We start from the raw sequence: 19,711 nt of genomic DNA, 5'->3' as shown, positions 1-19,711 counted from the left end.
ACCACAACAGCAGTCACCTCAAGGTGCTTTATACTGTAAAGTAAAGACCCAACAGCATCAAAGCGAAAACCCTAATGATCCGACGATCCCCTATGAGTGCAAGCACAATGGCAATGTTGTTCGTGAAAACGAGATCTCTGCAGTGAAAATCTGACATTAGCGTGAAAAAAAGGATGGAGAGATAAAAACTGTTGATCAAGCCGAGGAACATCTAACACATCTATTCTGCCTCCTCTTGGCAGGTGGTGACAAAACAAACTAAGATGTTTATTTTTATGGCGTGTATCACTTTGACAAGTGGTTTTTACACCATCATGACTTATTAGGTGTTTAAAAAAAAATCCTCCCTTCTTGTCTGATTGCAGCTTTACTAATATCTGTACCCAAGTCAGAGTAATGTGGAGAATTACACAGTGGTGATGTCACTGATGTTCACTGCACAGATGTAAGCTGTTGTTTGGGGAACGGGGCCAAACAAAAACAGCTGTAAGTTCTGTTATGGTGATTAATCATGAAAATAAAAATTGCAGTTTAAATGGCGAAGACACGCATATTTCTGCCTCTGTGATTATAAAACGCAGGAATTTTAAAAGTTTAAACAGTTTCAGTTTCTAAATAACATCAGAAAAAATAAGTAATAAAATAAACATTTTTATTACTGTGCAGATATTGCAAAAAAATACAGTCTATCTCCCGCCTAAAGAATGAACGCAGCTTTGATTTCAGGAAAAAACACCTGTGGTTTGAAGTGTATGTACTATTATTGTGTTTACGGTAATAAACAAAAAGATAAGGACAATATACGATCAGTTTAACAGGATCAACCTCCAACCTCTGTGTGTCTTCTTCAAACCATCTCACACTTTGTGCTGCGTGTCCGACAGTACTGTAATCCACAAGCCTATAATCCCGACCGATCAAAGGTTGAGATTAGGAAAGATGTGGGAGGGGCAGAGAGCTGCAGACAGGAGGATGGTGAGTGAGAGTGAGCGCAAACATGACAGTGGCAAAGCAAGCCAGGCAATGATTGGTGCACACAAATAGCCAGCCAATCACAGCACGGGCAGGGAAAATAACAAGGCAAGGGAGAAGCTGGTGAAAGAGGGAAGAGCTATGAAAAAGCGAGGGAGAAGGTGAAATCTCAGCAGCACAGAGAAGAGGCCAAACAAGCAGGAGCGGAAGGATGATCGGAGGTGAAAGCGCTGATCAGTGAGGTCTCCAGAGAGGGAGAGGAGAAGAAGGAGATGAGCAGCAAGAGGGGGGTAAGCAGCCAGCACACACAACATCCATCAGCTCAGGCAGCCATGCTCTGAGCCCTGGAGCAGCAGGGCTACGCAGACACTGCACAGGCCCCACATCAGGCCTATAGCTCAGCCCTCCATCCCGGCCAGCAACACCGGGGCAGGGACAAAACAAGATTCCCTTCACAACACCTGTGCATAAAAGCCATGAGGACAGCCAGGAAGGGCAGTGTAGAGATGCCTGCGTTTGTGCGCCAGCTGGTGAAAGAAACAGAAAAGAGGGTCAGCTCTTTCTTCAAAGGGGGCCGTGGAGGAACAGCAGAAGGAGAGCAGCAAGGGGAGGGGGAGAAGGAGGAGGTCATCCCCAGCCCCTACCTAGACCGGCCAGTCCTGGACAAGCTCACAGAGGAGGGCTGCGCCCGCTGGGGCCTCACCTATGCCCTAGGAAGTATGCAGGGCTGGAGGGCCAACATGGAGGACTTCCACAACTGTGTGCCACAGCTGGGTGGAGAGCTAGCTGACTGGAGCTTCTTTGCAGTATTCGATGGCCATGCAGGCAGCACGGTGGCTCAGTACTGCTCCCAACACCTTCTGGGTCACATCCTGGCTACGGGTGAGAGATCTGTTCAGTGACACCTGACAGTGTGTGTGTGGATGTGTGTGTGGGTGTTATCTTATAAGGATATTATTTTATGAGATATTCAGAATTTTAAACAGGCTGGTGATTTTCCTTTGTTATTAGTCATCAATATGATGACTGCTATAGCTGCTGGGTTCAGAAAATACTGTTTGTGCTCACAGATGGAATAGGACCAGAAGATGACCCGCCAAAAGTGAAAGGGGCCATCGAAGAGGGCTTCCTCCAGACAGACAAGCACCTGCACTCTGTGGCCCGTCGAGAGGGCTGGGAGAGGGGCGGCACCACTGTGGTGGCCACTCTCATTTCGCCATATTACATCTACTTTGCCAACTGCGGTGACTCAAGGGCCATGCTGTGCCGGTCTGGGCAGGTCTGCTTCTCCACTGAGGACCACAAACCTTACAGCCCTCTGGAGAAAGAACGTATTGAGAGCGCGGGTGGCTCCGTGTCCCTCCAACGGATCAACGGCTCCTTGGCAGTGTCACGCGCTCTGGGAGACTTCGGCTACAAGGGGGCAGAGAACCGGACCCCGAGCCAGCAGATGGTTTCACCTGAGCCAGAAGTGTGTGTGGTGGAGCGCTCACCGGCAGATGAATTCCTGGTGCTCGCCTGTGATGGCGTGTGGGACACCATCAGCAACGAGGAGCTGTGCGCCTTCATCCACAACCGGCTGCGTGTCTGCACCGACCTGAGGGACGTCTGCACTCAGGTCATTGACCTCTGCCTCTATAAGGTCAGCACTGTTACACATACTTACTGCATGCACTTGTGTTGCTGTTCAGTAGTCTGAATAACAAATCCTTTCAACTGATTAAAAACACAATTTCAGTTTCAAGCTGAGTTACATAATTTTTAATCAGCTTTGAATTTTATGGCTTCTAATCAAGTAAAGTAATCTACTACAAGACTGACTGTGTTTTTAAACAAAGACATAATGGACTGGATATTCATTTTGATATAAGGTAATGGGCTCTGCTTCCTCTTTTAAAGATAACCCTTTAAAAGTTCCGAGGTTGTAAAGGGTGCAAAGTCACACGTGGAAATATTTTCCTACTACATAAATGTCCATCTCTGCAACTAAACACTTATCTTGAGGTAAAACTGTTTTAAATCAAAAATAAGCACGAAGTCACCATTAAAGTTTGACCCATGGTGGTCCTGAGAGCCCATTGAGTTTTAGGAAAAAACACAAGATAAAACAGAAGCAGACTAAGTGAACTTCCTCACTAATTCTATAGCACATGCAGCATATTTGTGAAAGGTGCTCCAAAGTCAATAAACACATCCATATATGGAAGCTTAGAATATAAAAGGTTTTTTTTTAATCCATAGATAAGTAATGTTCTTCTTAGAGTGTGCTAATGTAAGCTCTCAGGGTCACTTTCTCATGGAGCTGAGGGGAGCTGCAGAGTGAGATGACAACTGAGGCCCGAGCAGAGGCACATACAAGACGTGCGCCTTTTGTTAAATGTCTTGTTTTCTTCTTAGTTTAAAATGTCATGCCAGTCCTGTGTGGTTAAATGTGGCTTTTCCTGATCCTTTTCAGCAAGTTTTGCCATACGTATCAATCCATTTACAGCCTACAATTTAAAATGAACAGGATCTTTGGCTGAAATGGCAAAAGTTAAAAATTTAAAAAGCAAGACTGACCTCAGCTTAAGCTTTGGTTTAGTCTCACTGAGACTGCCACTGCTGTTCATGGTACAACAGACTATCAGACAGCCTTAAAATAGACTGCAGGGGTGTCGGAACAGGTTACATCGCATTATTCAGGGTTCCCATGAGGCCTAATTACCTACACTCTCGCTCAGAGATTTTACAGAATGTTACAGAAATGTAACGAAAGAAAGTAGATATTGGATTAAAATTACATGGCAGATTACAAGCACAGAAACACATTAAGATAAACTTGAGCCACATGTGCACTCTGTTGGGTCCTCATATCACGCTTATGTAACAGTGCTTCAGCTTGGATGTGCACAATGACCTCAAAATGTCATGCCTTCTTCCGCACTCCATTTCCATTTTGCAGCTCCCCTGAGTCTGTGTGACATTGGAGTGCAAACGCTGATGTGGAAAAAAAAAGATCTATTTGTAAAACTGCTCAAGTGGGATGTTTCGTGAGTTGACATTTGTAAGGTCAGCCATCATTACTCACCTCTGCTGATGCCGTTTTGTTCCACAGGGCAGCTTGGACAACATCAGCATCATCCTGCTGTGCTTCCCTGGAGCCCCCCAGCTGTCAACAGAGGCATTACACCAGGAGGCTGAGCTGGAGGACCTGCTGGAGTCCAAGGTGGCAGGTGTGTGGGTAAAGATGCTTTGCAAGGGACAGTGACAACCTTCATATTAGCAACCTGGAGTCTGTTTTTGCCATGGTGTAATGTTTCAATTCTCTTTAGTGTTTCAATGGTTTGCAAAAAAAAAGTTTGAACGATTTGTTAATCAATGTTGTTTTTCCAAGATAATTATTTAAATGATTTCTGACATCACGTGTCTTGGGTAAAAAACAAAAGCAAAACACCAAATCTGTGATTCTTGCCATGAACCTATTTACTTATGAACACGGGCACTATAATTTATTCTGAGTAAGTCCCACATTTACCCTAGTGTGGTAAATAAATACCCATTAGAAATCCTGATGTGTATTGATCCACAGCTGAAAATAGTCCTAAAAACTCTGCTCTTTACAGACTTTTGCCTAAATCTAAAATGTCCAGTGTATATTAGAAAGAAACTCTCTAAAAATGCATCTTTCTTTTTAATCAGAGATTTATGATGAGCTGTGTGCCAGAGGGGAAGAGCCTGAGCTGCTGTCCGTCCTCACAGTTCTTGCATCCACTGTCATCCCTGGATTACCACCAGGTGGAGGCATACAGAGCAAGTAAGACACAAATGAGCATCTATGTGCATTTGTGCATGTAAACCACGTTCTGCTGGATGCAGTAGTGATTACATTGTGTTACTTCTGTGTGTTACAGGAGGAACTGCATTATCTCTGCTTACTATCAACAACGTGATGCGCACAAGCCCATGATACCAAATGTGAGTGACAGTTACAATTAGGTCCATACGTCTTTGGACAATGAGACTTTTTTTTTTGATAGCTTTTCCTCTCTGCACCAACGCAGTGGATTTTAAATCAAACAGTAGAGATATGATTGTAATGTTTCTTCAGCTTTAATTAAAGAGGCTTTACAACAGGATTTACAATAATGTGCAACCACTGGTTACAGTCAAAAACAAGAATGCAGGATTAGACTTTGCCCAAAAAACACGGTTCTGTAAAAAAAAGAAATGTGTTATGGCATGGGCCTGTAAGGCTGCCAGTGGAACTGGGTCATTAGTGTTTATTGATGATGTGACTGCTGATAGAAGCAGCGGGATGAACTGTGAGAGTACAAAGCTGTACTCTCAGCTCAGGTTCAGCCAAATGCTGCAAATCTGATCAGGCAGCACTTCACAGTGCAAAAAGATAAGGACCTAAAGCATTGTGCAAAGGCAACCCAAGAGTTTCCTAAAGCACAGAAAAGGAATATTTTTCAATGGCCAATTCAGTCAACTGATCTCACTGGGACAGAACATGCTTTTACTAAAGTGACTGAAGACAATAGTGATGGCAGAAAGACCCACAGTCAAGCTGCAAGTGAAGGCAACTGCAGTAAAGGTTTGGAAGAGCATCTCAAGGGAGGAAAGAGCATTTATTGGTGTCAGGGGCCTCTCTCTGTCTACAACCAAGCAAAGGATTTTTACCTGAGTCATAAAAACAATCCTCATATGCACATTTATGGTAAAACCATGTCTGCACAGTCAATGCAAACTTTTTTGATAAACCCCTTGAATTAAAGCTGAAAGGCTGCACTGTAATTATATCTTGATTGGTTGATGTAAATATCCACTGTCATGATGTAGAAAGGCAAAAAAACAACTAATGGACCTAACAATACAAGTAAAAAGACATTGTTATTACACAGTGAGCTCACTCTTTGTTACTTTATCTGTCTGTCTGTTCAGGGTCTGGGAGGCTCTTGAGAAGGCCAAGGGATTTAGATTTTATCTCCAAAGTTCCTCAAAGGAAAGGGACTGTAATAAATGTGAATATTAAACCTGTTTTTTTTTTCATGTGTGCAGTTTCACAACAAGACAATGGTGTTTGTTAGCAGCACCATCTTGTCATGACAAAAAAAATGCAAAAACAGATCTAGTAAAGCCTGATACTTTATATTTATACAAGAAAGATATTTTGTAAAAATGACTCAGAGACACTGACCCAGCAACCAAACCTCAACCTCAATAAACAGAAAGTGCAGATGACAAATTGAACTGAATAACAACCAACTGTGGCATAGTTTGTTTTCATTGGATAAAATAAGAAAGATTAGTACATGCAGGGTTGCATTTTGAAAATTATGATTTAAGACTGTACATATGTGTGTGTGCATGTGTGTGTGCGTATTAAAGAATGAACAGGTTTTACCTTTCCTCTTCAGGAAACATTGTCACCATTAAATAAAACCTAGCATGCAGCTAACACGTGTCCATTTGTTGTGACAGGAAATGCTAGTAGTTCATGAGACAGCTCGTGGGGATGCGCACAATCTTTTTCCCTCGTTGCTGTGAGTGAAAGGCAAATAAACTCATTAGATATCTGACTCTACTCACAATTCATGTCACGGGATCTAAAAACGTTTTTGACAAAGTGTTTTACATTTTCAAAAACAAGAACAAAATATGTCAAATTTGAAATACCTTACAAATGGAACTAAAAGTCTCCCCCTTAAATTGCATCCCGCTGTGATTACTGTCTAAATTTACATAAATGCGTTCAGCATGTACACAATTTGCAATTCTTTCTAAACATATATTATTTCTAAACACATTCAAAGGTAAAGTTTACATGAAATGGGATTTTCTCCATGAACTGATGCCTTATTCCCCTTTTTTACAGCTGACAAAACAAACAGCACCAGAGCGGGTCAGTTTCTGGATGAGTTATTTTACTGCTTACTCTATTGTAACATTATGTCAGCGAGTCATTTTCTGTGTTACATTAAGGAAATTACATTAAGTGTCACTATTGTTTTAAATCTAAATAAAGAATATTTGTCTGATGACTTGCTGTGCTCGTTTCTTAAATAACTCATTTTGAACACAGTGAAGACAAAGTATGAGCTGCGACTGCCGAAAATGGGTAATTATGATTTCTATGGAAGCTTTTAACCTCACACTCATCATCTACTCACAAAAACCCTCCTTATAAATGAATGAATTACAAACGGCTTTTGTTGCATAGTAAAGGATTTCATCTAGTTACCTAAATCTTTCTCTCTGCTCTGCTGACGTGATCCTGTGACTATCTGCAAAGCCCTCGTTGACATAAGGACGTCCTCTAAGAGTCATGTTTCATTAGATCTCAATTGAAAACCCTGGATCTCTTTCATGATTACTCTGAATTTCAATGACGTCCAATTGAAAAATGTCTTTCTTGGTGCTTCTGAGCTCCTGCAGTTTGTTTGAGAAGCTCTGTTTAAATACAAATCATATTTGAACTGTTTTATATATGCAGCTAGTTATCTAAGAGGAGATATTTTGGTTTCTACGTTCACTAACTACCACCTTATGTACAACGTTGTCTTCTGAGGAGCTCGGGGAGGGGGACATGTGCAGTGTCCTTAAATCAGCAGTCCTCTTTAAGTGCTCCTTCAAAGCTTCTCTCATCTGATTGCGTTTCTGTGAGTCAGTCACTTCAGGACATCAAACCCCTCTTCAAATGATGCTGAAGTCTTTAACACATATTTGTCCTTTAACTTCCTCTTTCTCCTCACCAAACAACGTATGAACAATTATTTGCTGTCTACAGTCCGCTTTTCAGAAACAAAATATTCTATTCTTGGATATTTTTTAATACAGAACAAATTACTCATAATAAAAAAACAATCCTAAGGAAATGTAAGGCTTAAATATAGAGAACCCAAACAACAATTGAGGTGTTGTTATGATGCTATCTATCCACACTGGTTTCCTGTAAGCGATTATTCATAATCCCCAGTGCTCCCACACCACCAGAGAAACCATTCTGATGGCTGTAGCTCTGCCGCGGGCCCTGGTGAGCCGTTTCACTCAGCTGTTTCTGCAGCAGTGCCAGAGACACCTTGTTGGACACCATGAACTCATTGACTGAGATCATCTCCCCTGACAAACGACGCCCCACTTGTACTTCAGCCAACGCGCCCGCATCCGTCTCGCTGTCGCACACAGTCTCAACCGAGCCGTCTGTGTAGCGGTGGTGGGATGAGATGGGCTGCACGGCGTTGCGTTTGATGCGTTTTGGCCTAAAGTGTGCCAGTTGACGCAGTTGACGCCTCTGTTTGTGATTTTTGTTGTGGAGACAGGGGCAGCAGAGCCACCAGCAGCCAGGGGTGGAGCAGGAACAGAGCTGATGCTTCCCTGAACAGACCAGCTTTCCCAGGATCCAGTTGAGAGTCTGCTTGATGACGATAGAAATGACGTTGAAAAGTGAGTAGATGCAACAAACCCCCATTAAGATGAAAAGGCAGTTTCCAAACCGGTAGGCCTCCTGAGATTCGTACTGCTGCCTCTGGCTGCTCACCAGGTCCCCGAAGCCAATGGTGCTGAAGGCCACGAAGCAAAAGTACAGAGAGTCCACGTAGCTCCAGTTCTCCATGGAGCTGTACAGAGTGGAGGCACTGCAAGCAATCACAACAGATGCTATCCCTAAGATCAGCATCACGTAATAGACGGATGGCTTCCATCCTTCCAGACTGTCCTCTTCACCAGATGACTCCTCCCTGCTCGACACCACCCCAACTCCAGCACACCTCAGCCGACGCTCATGACACCAGCGCATGATGTAAGCTAACATGGTGATGATCCTCTCCAGGAAGAGGTTAAAAAAGAGGATGGTGGCAGCACAGCCAATGAGACCATAGAAGATTAGGAATATTTTTCCTGCTATGGTTGCTGGTGTGGTCATGCCAAAACCTTAGAGAGAAAACACAAAATACAAGGTTAAATAAATGATCACAGCCGTGAGCAACATTCCAAAACTAAAGAAAATTCTGGAAAAAAAGTTAAGTGGAGACTTACCAATAGTGGAGACCACTGTGCCCACAAAGTAGAAAGCTCCAGAAAAGTCCCAGCGTGGCCTTAATGCGTCCACCCTGATGCCAGCTCCGTTTGCCTCCTCATACTGCCTCAGCAGAGTGTGCAGGGCACCCAGGTTGACCCTGTATCTCCTGGTGAAGTTGTCCAGCTGCTGTTTCCACAGGAGGCGTGCGCGGAGCTCAAACGGGTGTTCCAAGGCTGAGAAGATGGCAGCTCCGCACAATAAGTAGAGCAGGATGAGTCCGGCCAGCAGGCAAAAACGAGCATTGTCCTCTTTCATGGGGCAGCAGCAGCAGCTACCTGCAGCCCTCCTCTTAGCCATGAGCACAGCAGCAGCAGCGGCGGCACAGAGACACCACTGAAACAACATGCACCGCCTCTGCCGGCGCTGCCAAGTCACAGACTCACCGTGCGTGTTACATGCATCAACAGGCACAAATATACATGCACTAGCAGAATGAAACTTCTGGTTTAAACACGCATGCATACATTTGGCTCTAACATCTCACAGGCAAGCTTTCTGAAAAGGTTTTTGAGGACAGGTTGATCGTTTTGTTGAAAAGATTTCACATCAGACGAAATATCTGTAATAAAATGAGCAAAAAAATAATAATGCAGATGCAGATTAGTCAGATGTGGTTGCAAAATCTTAAGTTTAATAGGTTGATTCCTTTAACATGACAAATTGTTAGAAAACACTTCTTGTAAGTAGCAGTTTATGTCTTATAATCCGCACAACATAAAATACTGAAAGTTTCAAGTAAATAAAAACCACAGTACCTGGTCTCGCTGGCAGCACCGTTCACTTAAGCGCTGCAGATCTGCGTGTGCTCATTCCATGGATGTTCTGAACAATGACCAGCCAAAGGAAGCCTCTTGATTTTGTGTCTGTGAGTGTGTGTGTGTGCGCGTGTGTGTGCAGAGAGACTGTCTGATGTTTCATCTGTCAAACACTCACATCATCATCCCTCTTCTCACTGCCTCCTCCTCCGAGCGCACCCTGATTGGTGCAGTCAACTCTTCATTTGTAAAAGTGCTTTTTTTTCTTTTCTGTCATCAAACACCAGTTTAACATTAAAAAAAAACAACTCACGTTTGCTTCAAATAACTGATCGTGTGGTCATTTGCTTTCATCAAAGCATGGGACAAGAATTTCTTCTGATAAAGTAAAACTAACATTAACCTCTTAAGCCCCAAGCCTAACTGATCTCCTGCCTTTTGCCCCCGCATCAGGGGGCGTTGGGGCTTAAGAGGTTAAAAAAAAACATTGTAGTAACAGGATTAGAAGCTTGCAAGTTCTGCTGAATTAATCAAAGTGGACAAATTTTAGTTTCCCCAGCTCTCTTGTTGCCAGTGCTCAGGTGTCATTTCCACACCCACTTAGAGTGCTTTTTTGTTATCGCTGCAGACTGTGTGGGAGGATTTGTTGAGCATGGCTATCGGTTCCTCTGTCTGTTCGTTCCTTTAATCTTGTCTGGTGCTGCAGGTAAGGGCATGGGGTTCCCCGCGCCTGCCGACTAATGGCTGCACGTCAGCAGCGGGCAGGTGTGGAAAACAGACAGTCCATCTGCCTTGTCACGCAGAAAAGCAGCAAAGCAACAATTTCTCTTGATGCTGGTGTTTCAAACGATAAAAAACAAGATTTAAGGCAATCAGCTTTCACAAGCAAACAAGACGTAAAAGATCACATTTGTGGAAAACGAAATATAGTGCTGACAACAATGCAACAAATAATCATCTACAGAAACACTGACCCTGCTAACACAGTGATTTTCAGCTGGGGTAAGGTTGACTGTGTTCTCTCTTGGCTTTTCTTGTGTCTCTACTCTGTCCTCTCTCCTCCTGCCTTGGGCCCATGAATGTATTTCAGTTCAACCTTGGTGAAGTAGATTTCCAATTCCTAAAATATAATAAACCTCCTCTGTTCTCTGTCCATCGGGACAGCAGGCCTGCTAGAGAGGCTATCATTGAGGATGCACAGATGTATCCTTTGCATTAGTATTTTTACCTGAAACATATAGAAGGAACACTGTATACAGCTGAAATTTACAAACTGTGGAGGGCAGATGGGGTCTTCAATCAGCTAGTCTTTTGTATTCACACATTCAGTGTGTGAATGGGTGTGTGAATGGGTGGATGACTGGATATGTAAAGCACTTTGGGGTCCTTAGGGACTAGTAAAGCGCTATATAAATACAGGCCATTTACCATTCATTCGGGTATTTTAGATGATTTATTATGTGATCAAACATTCTGACCTTCACTGTCTGTGTGTGTTTTACTCTTGTTTTGATTAAGACTAAATAATTCTTTTTTTTTTTTTAAGTCTAACACTGTTGTACCTCATAAATCAGATCTGAAAATGCAGCTGGTTAAATTCATGACGCGATCATGACACACACATCAAACTGAGGATGTCTCATCTTTCTAACTGCTTGTTGTGTTGACTCCTCTCTCTTCGTGTCTCTTCCTCTCCTCCTCCACTCTTACCACTAATGGGAGGGACTACGATGCCAGGGGAGGAGTCTAGGAGAGGAATCAAAGACGTCCAACTGCCAGCAGGATTTAATGTTAATGTAATGCGCAAGTTTGGCTGCCACTGGCACACCATCCAGATTTACTTTACAGGTTTACGCAGACACACAACCAAGTCAGTAGTACAGTGGGAACATTTTCCAGCATGTAGCCAATCAAAATAAATAAATGTCAATAAAAATATTGAACTTTAAAAAAAAATGTGCAAAAAATGTAGCTAAAGCTATCTTGCTGGACCTTAAGGGCCATCCTTCTCTGTACTGACCATAACTGTCAATCTTAATCTGTTATCCGGAGTTAATGAAACAGTCGCACATAATGTCACTAAGGGCTCAGTGTAAATTTGTCAAAACCTTAAATTGCTGATATCAGTATGAGATAAACTACAATGGTTAATATGAAGCACTATTCATTCCATTAATGCTTCATATTAACCATCATTACCATCCATCTATTTGCTTCTGCTTCTCCAGTTCAAGGTCACATGGGTGCTGAAACCTAACCCAGCTGTCACTGGACAAGAGGCAGAATACACTCTGGACAGGTCACCAATCTGTCACACCATCATTACCAAATAAACAATTAAATTAAATTAATGGGGTAAATATTTTGAAAAAGTTAACAAACAGTTAATAACTGATGTATAAAACATTATATTAGTGGCTATTATAATGTTACAACTGATGTTTCTGAATCTTTGTAAATGCTCATTATCAACTATTAATAATGACAATATCATAGCAGAAAGAATATATCCACTTTTCATATACTTTTCATATTGTACCATTTTAGTGATACAATGTCACTTTTAAACTGATCAACCCAGAGGGGATGTCCATATTTTTAGCTTGTAATTGGTAGAGGCATGTGTTTCCTGAAATAGTGAGCAGGTCAGCTCAAGACAGAAATGTCAGACATCTTTGGCTGAGGCTGGAGAAAACTGCATTTGTGTTTGGCTCTGCAGTGCAGGTGGGGATAATGTGTAATGCTGGATTTACACTGCATGCCATTATGAAGCTGAGGTCATCATCAAACTATTAACAAAATATGGTATGTGCAGCAAACAGTAGTGACTTATTTAGTGTAGCATAGTGTTTACACTACTTTAAATTTCCATTCATGTAAACTCATTCTGGGCAGCACGGTGGCACGGTGGTTAGCACTGTTGCCGCACAGCAAGAAGGTCCTGAGTTCAATTCCAACATCAGGCCGGGGTCTTTCTGTGTGGAGTTTGCATGTTCTCCCCGTGTTTGCGTGGGTTCCCTCCGGGTACTCCGGCTTCCTCCCACCGTCCAAAGACATGCACTTAGTGGGGATAGGTTAATTGGATAACCCAAATTGTCACTAGGTGTGAATGTGCGAATGAAAGTGAGTGCGAATGGTTGTCTGTCCCTGTATGTTGGCCCTGCGACAGACTGGTGACCTGTCCAGGGTGTACCCCGCCTCTCGCCCTATGACAGCTGGGATAGGCTCCAGCGCCCCCCGCGACCCTGAAAAAGGATAAGCGGAAGCGAATGGATGGATGGATGGATGGAGCGAATGGATGGTAAACTCATTCTGCCTGACCACTTGCTGATGTTTCATTTAAGTCATAACAAGTTCCCAAAAGTTCTCTGAGTTTAGTTCTTCTTGGAAGGACTAAACATCTTCAGCCATCCTTTAGTACGCATACAATCCACGTCACACTGCGCTGATCCCAGTGTGTGTGTTTTATGTCCTTTCAGACAGACAGCGAGCACCTCACACTTCAGACTCAATCACTCAACTTATGGGCGAACACTGTCTCCATGGTAACAGTTCCTCACCCAGATTGAGCGAAGGCAAGCAGAGGTCAGGTTGTCCAACCTTTTAGGGGAGGCACTTGTTTCTGACAACTAATATTAACCACTTAACCAACCAGTGGAAAGTAAACACACACTTGAGACAATGTCAACACGGTTGTTTTTCCTTTCTTGAAACACTGAGCTGACAAAATCATGTATTAAATTTAAAAAAAAATTAAACTGGTAGCAGCTTCAGAAACACGAGGAGATTCTTGGTACTGTCTGATCATTGCACAATATAAATATAGTCTAGCAGCACTGTTTGGAATTACTTATCTAGATAAGAGAAACATGTCACACAAGAACTAAAACTTTTCAGTAAAACATTAATTTTATTCTACTAATAAGTGATTTTACTATTATACTAATAATAATACTACATCATTCTAATACAATATATTGTAGAATTATATTATCATAATGTAGACAAGAAATAGTTTTTTGTTTGTTTTTTCAGCATGACAATGATCCCAAACATGCTAGCAATCCAGCAAAACCATACCTGGATAGAAAAACACACAATGCACACAACACACAATGCAGTATCAGTCATGGATTGGCCTCCCCAGAGACCAAACCTCAGAATTACTGAAACATTGTGGGAATCTTGTTGCACCTATTTCCCATTTTCCAGCAAAATATGAAGAAATGAGGGCTCATATTTTTTCACATTACTTTATATTGTATTGGATGCTTTTAGCAAATTTTAATAAAGCTAATATTATCATTACTCGTTATTATTACTGTTACATTGTCGCCGTTACACTGCTGCATCGTTACTTGATTAGTCTATCTGACATTTTCGTGCACCGTGAACATTCACCGTATTCCATTTCGTGTGGTTGTAAGAGCAGTGTCTGATCGGTACCTGTGGAGGGCGCCCGCACGCCTGCGAGGCATCGAGCCTTCATCTAATCGAGACAGAGGAAGAGGCGGCAGCGGCAGAGAGAGGTAAAGAAGAAGAATTTAACGGTTCCCGGTTGTTGAACCGCTCCGGTCTCCACGGTGCCCTGCGGCTTATGAACAGTTTGGGGCTTGGGATGACGGTCATTTAGTCGACTAGCAGTTATAGTTACTTCATTTAGATAGGTCACCACCATGTTTTTACTAAAGGTAGCAATGTTTTGACAGCTTACCACCCTAAAGAGCATCACTGCACGCAGAGGTAACGTTAATTTGTTTGATTGCACATCTAATAACGCTGTGTGGTTGATGTACTGATAGCTCTGTTAGCGCTCTGTGAATCCACTAAAATAATACTTGTGCTAACTAACCATAGTGTCCGTGCTAGCTAACCCTAGCTAGCGCTGGTCAGTTGACCAGAGATGTAACTCTCGCTAGCTGACGGAGAAGTAGGAGAAAATGTTGCACCGTAGTTTAGAACAATGCAATTATCTCTTCCAACGAAACCGTGCTTAAATTTAACGCTGTTTCACTCGAAGTAAATCTTTTTTTCCCATGCGATGTGATAAAATGTTGCACATATCTTATTAGCAGTACCGGAGAAAGTGAAGTCGAGCGCGAAATCTTTCAGCGTTTTAACGCCACAAAAGAGACGCAGTTAATGACGTACTTTATTAAACAGTGGCTTAAGATCATCGTCAAATCCCTCAAGTGCCATACCGTTTGACTGAAGCCATCAATCAGAACTTTTACTGTAACAATGTTGACACCTTTTAAAATGAACTATGTCCGCTGCCGCCCCCTGCGGCTTACTTGTGTAATAGCAGGCTGTGCGAGAGGAGCAGAAAAAACAAGAGAGAGAAATGGTTATTGAAGATATCTATTTGAAGATAAGAAATGCATATGTTGTGAATAATATTTTATGCTTTTAAAATTAGGTTCTTAAGGAGGGTATGCCTTGTTTCACTAACCTGTAAAAATATCAACCCTGTGCAATCAATAATGATACAAGCACACATGTTTTTATACACACTAATATATTTATATTGTTTTATTTATTCGAAATTGTGTTATTAGTCTTTGTACATATGAAAACTATTTAATTAGATATATTGCTCACTTTCTACTGAATGGGACTGCGTACCTTTTTTTTTATTTTTTGTTTAATGACAATAAAAATTATGATTCTGGCTGTGATGCTGAAAAAAATCTTAATGTCACTGTAATAAGACAGAGAATTGCAAACATTCCCAAAATGTTGGGATATTTTTGTGAGATGCACGGAATGATACAATATATTTTTCACAACACATCATTTAATTCCCATTTTATTGTTGAGTATGCATGTCTCCATGCAGATTTTCCCTGTTATCCTTCGAACAATACAGTGTTGAGATTTATCAGTCGCTCAACATGATCTTAAAGGCTCTGCTGTGTGTGAAGAAGCTTGGGTCAGCTCAGGATTACGATTATGCTTTATATTTTGGCTCAGGTGTCAGATGTACGCATACATCTGTCTCTGTTTTAACAGGAAATGAGTTGGTTGATTCAGTTGCTTCTAATCGATTGGAATAATTTGTTTCTCCGATTTAGAGCCGGAGCAATGGAGGAAGGCTCTGAGCTGATGGAGGATATTGTATTTCGGGGGGTGGAGTTTTCCGTGAAGATGGAGGTGGACAAGGGTTTGCTCATTGTCGAAATCTCTGATTCAATGACAGCGGATCAGTGGAAGGGGGAGTTTGATCCAGCATGTAAGTGGCGTATACATCTCAGTTTACATATCACTATAGCCAGTCATTCATGCTGTTTAACTTTAACTGCTTTTTCATTTATTTAGATATTGAAGACCTCACTCGCAAAACTGGCAACTTCAAGCAGTTTCCTATTTTCTGTAGCATGCTGGAATCTGCAGTGAGAAAGGTGTGTGGGGGGATTAGAGGCAGAACGAATGTAAACACAGTTAATAGATGAATATAAGGAGACAGATTTCCCTGAGGCTGTGTGAGCCGAAGAAGAGACTCGGTTGTGTTCATTGTCTCCACTTAAGCGAAAAATGCCCAGTTATCCCAGGATGTCCTACTCCCTTTTTCCTTTTAATTAACGTGTAGTAGCAGGGGGGGAAGGAAGGAGCCTGGAGGAAATTAGGAGAGACAAACTGAATTTTTGGCACATTTTTAAGTCTGCTGCAACTAAATTGTCATGAAAGCAAGGTATACACGCACACTGTAAATGTTAAAGCTAGACAGAAAAACATGCTTTCTGATATATCTGAAGATGCATTATTAGAAAATTAGATCCATGATCATTAGAAGTGATGGCTGATATTTTTTTGCCATTAAATTGCTGTAAATTGGGGGGGTAAATATAAAATCAGGAGCCTACGATCATAAGACTGTTCCCTAAGGTGATAATGGCATGTTTTATTATTCTGATTGTTGAAAGAGATGCTTCTTTGCAGACGAGTGACTCTGTTACGCTTGACCTCCTGACCTATGCTGACCTGGAGCTACTGCGAAACAGAAAAGCAGGGGTGGTCAGTCGTCCTCGCAGCCATCAGCAGCCATCTGCTCTCACCGCCAAAAGATATCTCATTCTCATATACACAGTGGAGTTTGACAGGTTTGCTCACAGCTTTGCTGCTTTATGCCCTCTGCGTCTGTAGTAGAAGCTGTGCTGATGTTCTGATTTTCTGTCCATGTGTAGAATTCACTACCCTCTACCTCTGCCCTATGTGGGAAAGCCTGACCCAGCTGTCCTGCAGAAGGAAATCAGAGCGCTCCGGGCTGAGCTCAGTGCTCTCACCTCTCACGGAGTTAACAAATCTGCAGATCTAGAAATACAGCGGCTACGAGCAGAGTAGGTTTAATCTCTACCAGTGTTACCAATATTAGCAGATGCTGGCAGTTTTCTTCTTCTCTTTTTTTAAATGTCTCCTGCTGTTTTCAAGGCTGGCTCTGGTTAAAGAGGAAAAGGAGAGCATGGCGAAGGTTCTGGAGCGACTGCAGTTGAGTGGAAGTGATCCCACATCTGGACGAGAGGACTGGAGAATGAGAGATGTGGTGAGGACGCTGGAGGAGCAACTTGTCAAGGAAAGGGCCAAAAGTCAGCGCTCGATGAGCAAGAGATGTCAGGAGCAGCGACTGCTAGTGGAGCAGGTGATGCTTCTTTGTTTTCTTTTAACCCGTGTAACGCCCCCTTTTTAAAATAAATCAGTAGATTTTAACTTTTTCTTCTTTCCCTTCCAGTTAGAGGAGCTGAGAGCATCAGAGTGTGCTCTCCGTGTTCGTGTCAAGAGTCTCACCAATGAACTGGCGTTACTACGGAGAGGGTTAGACAATCTAAGCGTGTACTATATCTTTACTTTCTCTCCTTCATACATTCGCTTACACGCTTAAAATTTCAAAACCCAAATCAGTCACCCACTGAACACTCGTGCTGTTTTTCTTGTGTATGCAGCAGAGTGACTCCTGTGTCGGGTCGTATCAGCTCACGGGTAGATGGAGAAATTTATCGCTCCCTTTCTCGGGAGAGAAGGTCTGGGTACGGGACAATCAGGGCTCGCTCGGGATCTAGAGAACGTACAGAGGATAGAGGACAGAGGTCGGTGGAAAGAGGAAGACGTGCAGACTCCTCGGGACCGCGTGCTCGCATACCCAGGCCATCACCTTCCCCCACAGGTTCTACCTCTGCTCCTGATGTTGTTTCTGTGAATGAATTCTCAGTAATTAATCCCACTGATAAAGATTTGTACTTGATAAGCACTTCTGTTTTTGCAGGGTCACGGGTTCCACGCTTTGATCCAACAGCATATATCCAGGACAGGCAGCGCAGACAGAAGGAGGCAGAAATCAAAAAGTTGGTTTCCTCACTTTGTGAGTATACGCCAGTACTCAGTGTAGTAGCTGCTCAAGCATGTTTTTCTGTGTCAGACAGAGGAAGGTGCGAAGGGACATGCTGGCATCACCCGTGCTCCCCGAGAGAGGCCGTTCACGTTCCAGAGAAGCCTATCCTCAGCTGACCCGGTCAGGCAGCAGAGGCAGGAGTTTATCTATGGAGCGGCGAGGGAGCAGGAACTCCTCTGAAAGCTCGTTAGTGGACATGGATGAAATGACCAAAACTCTGTACAGGTGATAGTACTTTGGATGGATTTGTGAAGGCTCGGTGGGTGTAGCTGGCTATTTTAATGTCTGGGTTGTTTTTTTTCTTTCATGTTTTCAGAGGAAGAAAACAGACTTACAATGGACCCAATGTGGTGAGTAATGACTTTCCTGTTATTTATTTGTTGTCCTCTCCTGTATGTATTTGAAAAGGGCTGATAATAGCCTTTTTTGGGTATGAAAGCAGTGCAGGTAGTAGATGTTAGTGGAATTAAATCACTGAGAGTTATAGTTTTTAATGGTTTTGTAGCCACTAAGTACAGAATATTACAGGCCTTAACATTTACAGTGCAATTTATCTGTCTCTAGTCCAGGGGAGGCCTTCTGTCCAGGAAGCCATTATGCAGCACACCAACAGTCAGAGTCAAAGACAAAGGTAACTTGTACTTGTAACTTTTTTTTTTGTCCCCATCAGTTTACATGCATTTTTGGTTTTTTAAAGTCTAATTTGTCATTTGTTGTCCCAAACCCCAGAAAGCTCTGTAGATACAGGTGCAGAGCTATCAGAGATTGATGCAAGGCTGCAGGCACTGCAGGAGTACATGAGAGACTTGGATACAGGACATTGACCTGCTGCACAGGATTGTCTGATTTTGTCATCTGCATAAAACTGAGGAAGAAATCCTGATTTGGACCTGAGCTTCGGGTTTAGCAGAGTATGCACTAACATCAGAGACTAAAACTCCCTCTGGAAGCTCAGACTTCTGGAAACTACAGCCATCAATATGAAGGTCATTGGACTACCTTTTTGTGGACTAATTTCTTATGTTTTTATAAATTAACTTAAAATATGATTGTCTGTGTGTTGCCAGCTTTCCCCCCCCTTTTTTAAGCCCAAACAAACTGTTACATGTGTGTAAAATTTGGCATTGCCTGGTAAATGTGTGTGGGCAGAGTTGAGTCCTTTTATAATTCAGTCCATGATGCAGAAAGCCATTCCATCACTGGGTTTGCAGGTAGAGCATTTGTTTATCTATCAGCACGCCAACATCCATGTCTGATCCTTGCTTTCATCATCAGTTTAAAATGAAGAACATTTTTTTACGATTTCTCCGTTAATGAGTTGGTGTTAAAGTGATCCATACATCTTTTGATACATTACAGAAATGTCCATGAGTATGAGTATACCAAAATGTTATAGTACATCCACACATTTAAACATGTAATGGGCTGTTGTTTCTACCACCCAGTGCTTGCTGGGATGCCTTACAGCTCCTGTGCTCTGAATCAGTGGATGACATAAGTGATACATGGTGGTCAGTTGTTTTCCACCTTTTTTTTTTTTTT

At 42.4% G+C, this 19,711-nt stretch overlaps 3 protein-coding genes across 7 annotated transcripts; 2 read left to right on the top strand and 1 right to left on the bottom strand.

The window, feature by feature from the left end:
- The first annotated feature begins 1,054 nt into the window (after nucleotides 1–1,054).
- ppm1nb (protein phosphatase, Mg2+/Mn2+ dependent, 1Nb (putative)) lies at nucleotides 1,055–6,995 on the top strand. Of its 2 annotated transcripts, XM_005922025.2 has the most exons (6): nucleotides 1,055–1,854; nucleotides 2,043–2,614; nucleotides 4,067–4,184; nucleotides 4,651–4,765; nucleotides 4,863–4,926; nucleotides 5,896–6,995. In XM_005922025.2, the coding sequence occupies exons 1-6, from the start codon at nucleotides 1,449–1,451 to the stop codon at nucleotides 5,911–5,913; spliced, it is 1,293 nt and encodes a 430-aa protein (XP_005922087.1). In that variant the 5' UTR covers nucleotides 1,055–1,448; the 3' UTR covers nucleotides 5,914–6,995. The 2 variants fall into 2 exon arrangements, with proteins under 2 accessions (XP_005922087.1, XP_042076751.1); XM_042220817.1 differs by having other exon boundaries at nucleotides 4,863–6,995.
- Nucleotides 6,996–7,053: 58 nt separating this feature from the next.
- LOC102294637 (potassium channel subfamily K member 13) lies at nucleotides 7,054–10,228 on the bottom strand. Of its 2 annotated transcripts, XM_005922026.3 has the most exons (3): nucleotides 9,787–10,228; nucleotides 8,989–9,590; nucleotides 7,054–8,883 (listed from the first exon to the last, which is right to left on the bottom strand). In XM_005922026.3, exons 2-3 carry the CDS (start codon nucleotides 9,491–9,493, stop codon nucleotides 7,883–7,885), a joined length of 1,506 nt encoding a protein of 501 aa, XP_005922088.1. In that variant the 5' UTR covers nucleotides 9,494–9,590; nucleotides 9,787–10,228; the 3' UTR covers nucleotides 7,054–7,882. The 2 variants fall into 2 exon arrangements, with proteins under 2 accessions (XP_005922088.1, XP_042076750.1); XM_042220816.1 differs by having other exon boundaries at nucleotides 8,989–10,228.
- A 4,002-nt stretch (nucleotides 10,229–14,230) lies between these two features.
- On the top strand, nucleotides 14,231–19,705 carry ccdc61 (coiled-coil domain containing 61). 3 transcript variants are annotated; one of them, XM_014333496.2, is made up of 13 exons: nucleotides 14,231–14,315; nucleotides 15,861–16,018; nucleotides 16,105–16,187; nucleotides 16,726–16,886; nucleotides 16,971–17,123; nucleotides 17,215–17,422; nucleotides 17,513–17,613; nucleotides 17,724–17,944; nucleotides 18,044–18,122; nucleotides 18,197–18,394; nucleotides 18,486–18,519; nucleotides 18,734–18,800; nucleotides 18,899–19,705. In XM_014333496.2, the coding sequence occupies exons 2-13, from the start codon at nucleotides 15,871–15,873 to the stop codon at nucleotides 18,991–18,993; spliced, it is 1,548 nt and encodes a 515-aa protein (XP_014188982.1). In that variant the 5' UTR covers nucleotides 14,231–14,315; nucleotides 15,861–15,870; the 3' UTR covers nucleotides 18,994–19,705. The 3 variants fall into 3 exon arrangements, with proteins under 3 accessions (XP_014188982.1, XP_014188983.1, XP_005922085.1); XM_014333497.2 differs by lacking the exon at nucleotides 14,231–14,315 and adding an exon at nucleotides 14,322–14,529 and having other exon boundaries at nucleotides 17,513–17,595; nucleotides 17,727–17,944; XM_005922023.3 differs by lacking the exon at nucleotides 14,231–14,315 and adding an exon at nucleotides 14,322–14,529 and having other exon boundaries at nucleotides 17,513–17,595.
- The last annotated feature ends 6 nt before the right edge of the window (nucleotides 19,706–19,711 follow it).

The sequence above is a fragment of the Haplochromis burtoni genome, unplaced genomic scaffold (genome assembly GCF_018398535.1).
Source record: "Haplochromis burtoni strain Fernald_Lab_line unplaced genomic scaffold, NCSU_Asbu1 Contig_56, whole genome shotgun sequence".
NCBI lineage: Eukaryota > Metazoa > Chordata > Actinopteri > Cichliformes > Cichlidae > Haplochromis > Haplochromis burtoni.
The sequence above is the reverse complement of the archived record's forward strand: the minus strand, read 5'-3'. Positions and strand labels throughout refer to the sequence as shown.